Consider the following 1070-nt stretch of genomic DNA (forward strand, 5'->3'; position numbering starts at 1 on the left):
TTTCCTCCACCTCCCACAGAGCCGGTAGAGGAGGAGTCTTTAGCAGCCCAGTGCTAAGTTCAGATTCCTAATACTCACTGGCTAAACCTCCACAGCCTGAGGAGGAAGAAGAAGCAGACAGCTTTCTCATCCTGAACAAGATTATATGTCCTATTACTTCTGCTTGGAGATAAGAAAGCCACATACAGACTTTGTTCACACAGGGATCACCAGGAAGATATTAATATCCCTCCAACAGAAGGCATATCACAAGATAGAGTACAGTGACCCGTTCTCTGCTGGTTTGGATCTTGTGGGTCTTCTTCTACCACCCTTGGAGATGCTCCAAAGACTAATCCTTTGTTTGGTAAATTCATGGGACATCCATTCCCAAAGGAGGGCCGGACACCCCAATCACAGGTACATAGAAGTTGACGGCCGATAAACACTTGAAGTTCGAAGGTTGCATTTTTTTTCTATAAACGAGAAAATTTCTTCATATCCTCCTTTTCTGTAATCACTTACATCCCATCTGCTTTTCCTTATCTCAAAACGCCTGGAGAAATTTTTGCTTTGGGGGAATCACTCATGGCTTTCCTGACTAAGAAAAAGAAGTTTAGGTTCCAGACCTTCTTTACCCTGGAGGAGCTGACAGCCGTCCCGTTTGTGAATGGGGTCCTCTTCTGCAAGGTCAGGCTCCTAGATGGAGGGGACTTTGTCAGCCTGTCTACACGGTAAGTGAGAGAGCATTGGATGTATTTCTTTTTAATATATTTATATAGCGCCATATTATTACACAGCGCTGTACAAAGTCCATAGTCATGTCACTATACTCTAGAGTATTCTATGTACTTTGTACTATGACAACATTGCTGCAGCCCATTATGGAAACCGCAGTAAATGTGGACCCTATTTAATGTACAGCGCTGCGTAATATGTTGGCGCTTAATAAATCCTATTTAACCACCTGGGCGTTACACTGAGGTCTAGATTTCTGTACCAAAAGCGTAACAGGTTTTCATGAAATTTTTTTTTTAAATTGTAGACCTGTAACTTACAGAAATATGTCCGAATAGGGGTCTAGTAGATAT

At 42.3% G+C, this 1070-nt stretch overlaps 1 protein-coding gene across 1 annotated transcript in view; it reads left to right on the forward strand.

The window, feature by feature from the left end:
- The window catches only part of EEIG1 (estrogen-induced osteoclastogenesis regulator 1), a gene marked incomplete at its 5' end in the record, with an annotated part of 54849 nt that continues 53779 nt past the window's right edge, over positions 1–1070 (forward strand). The window contains 1 exon segment of the mRNA XM_072431640.1: positions 1–713. Within this exon segment, the coding sequence (XP_072287741.1) occupies positions 568–713 (146 nt within the window).

Source organism: Pyxicephalus adspersus, chromosome Z, assembly GCF_032062135.1.
Source record: "Pyxicephalus adspersus chromosome Z, UCB_Pads_2.0, whole genome shotgun sequence".
In the NCBI taxonomy this organism is placed as follows: domain Eukaryota; kingdom Metazoa; phylum Chordata; class Amphibia; order Anura; family Pyxicephalidae; genus Pyxicephalus; species Pyxicephalus adspersus.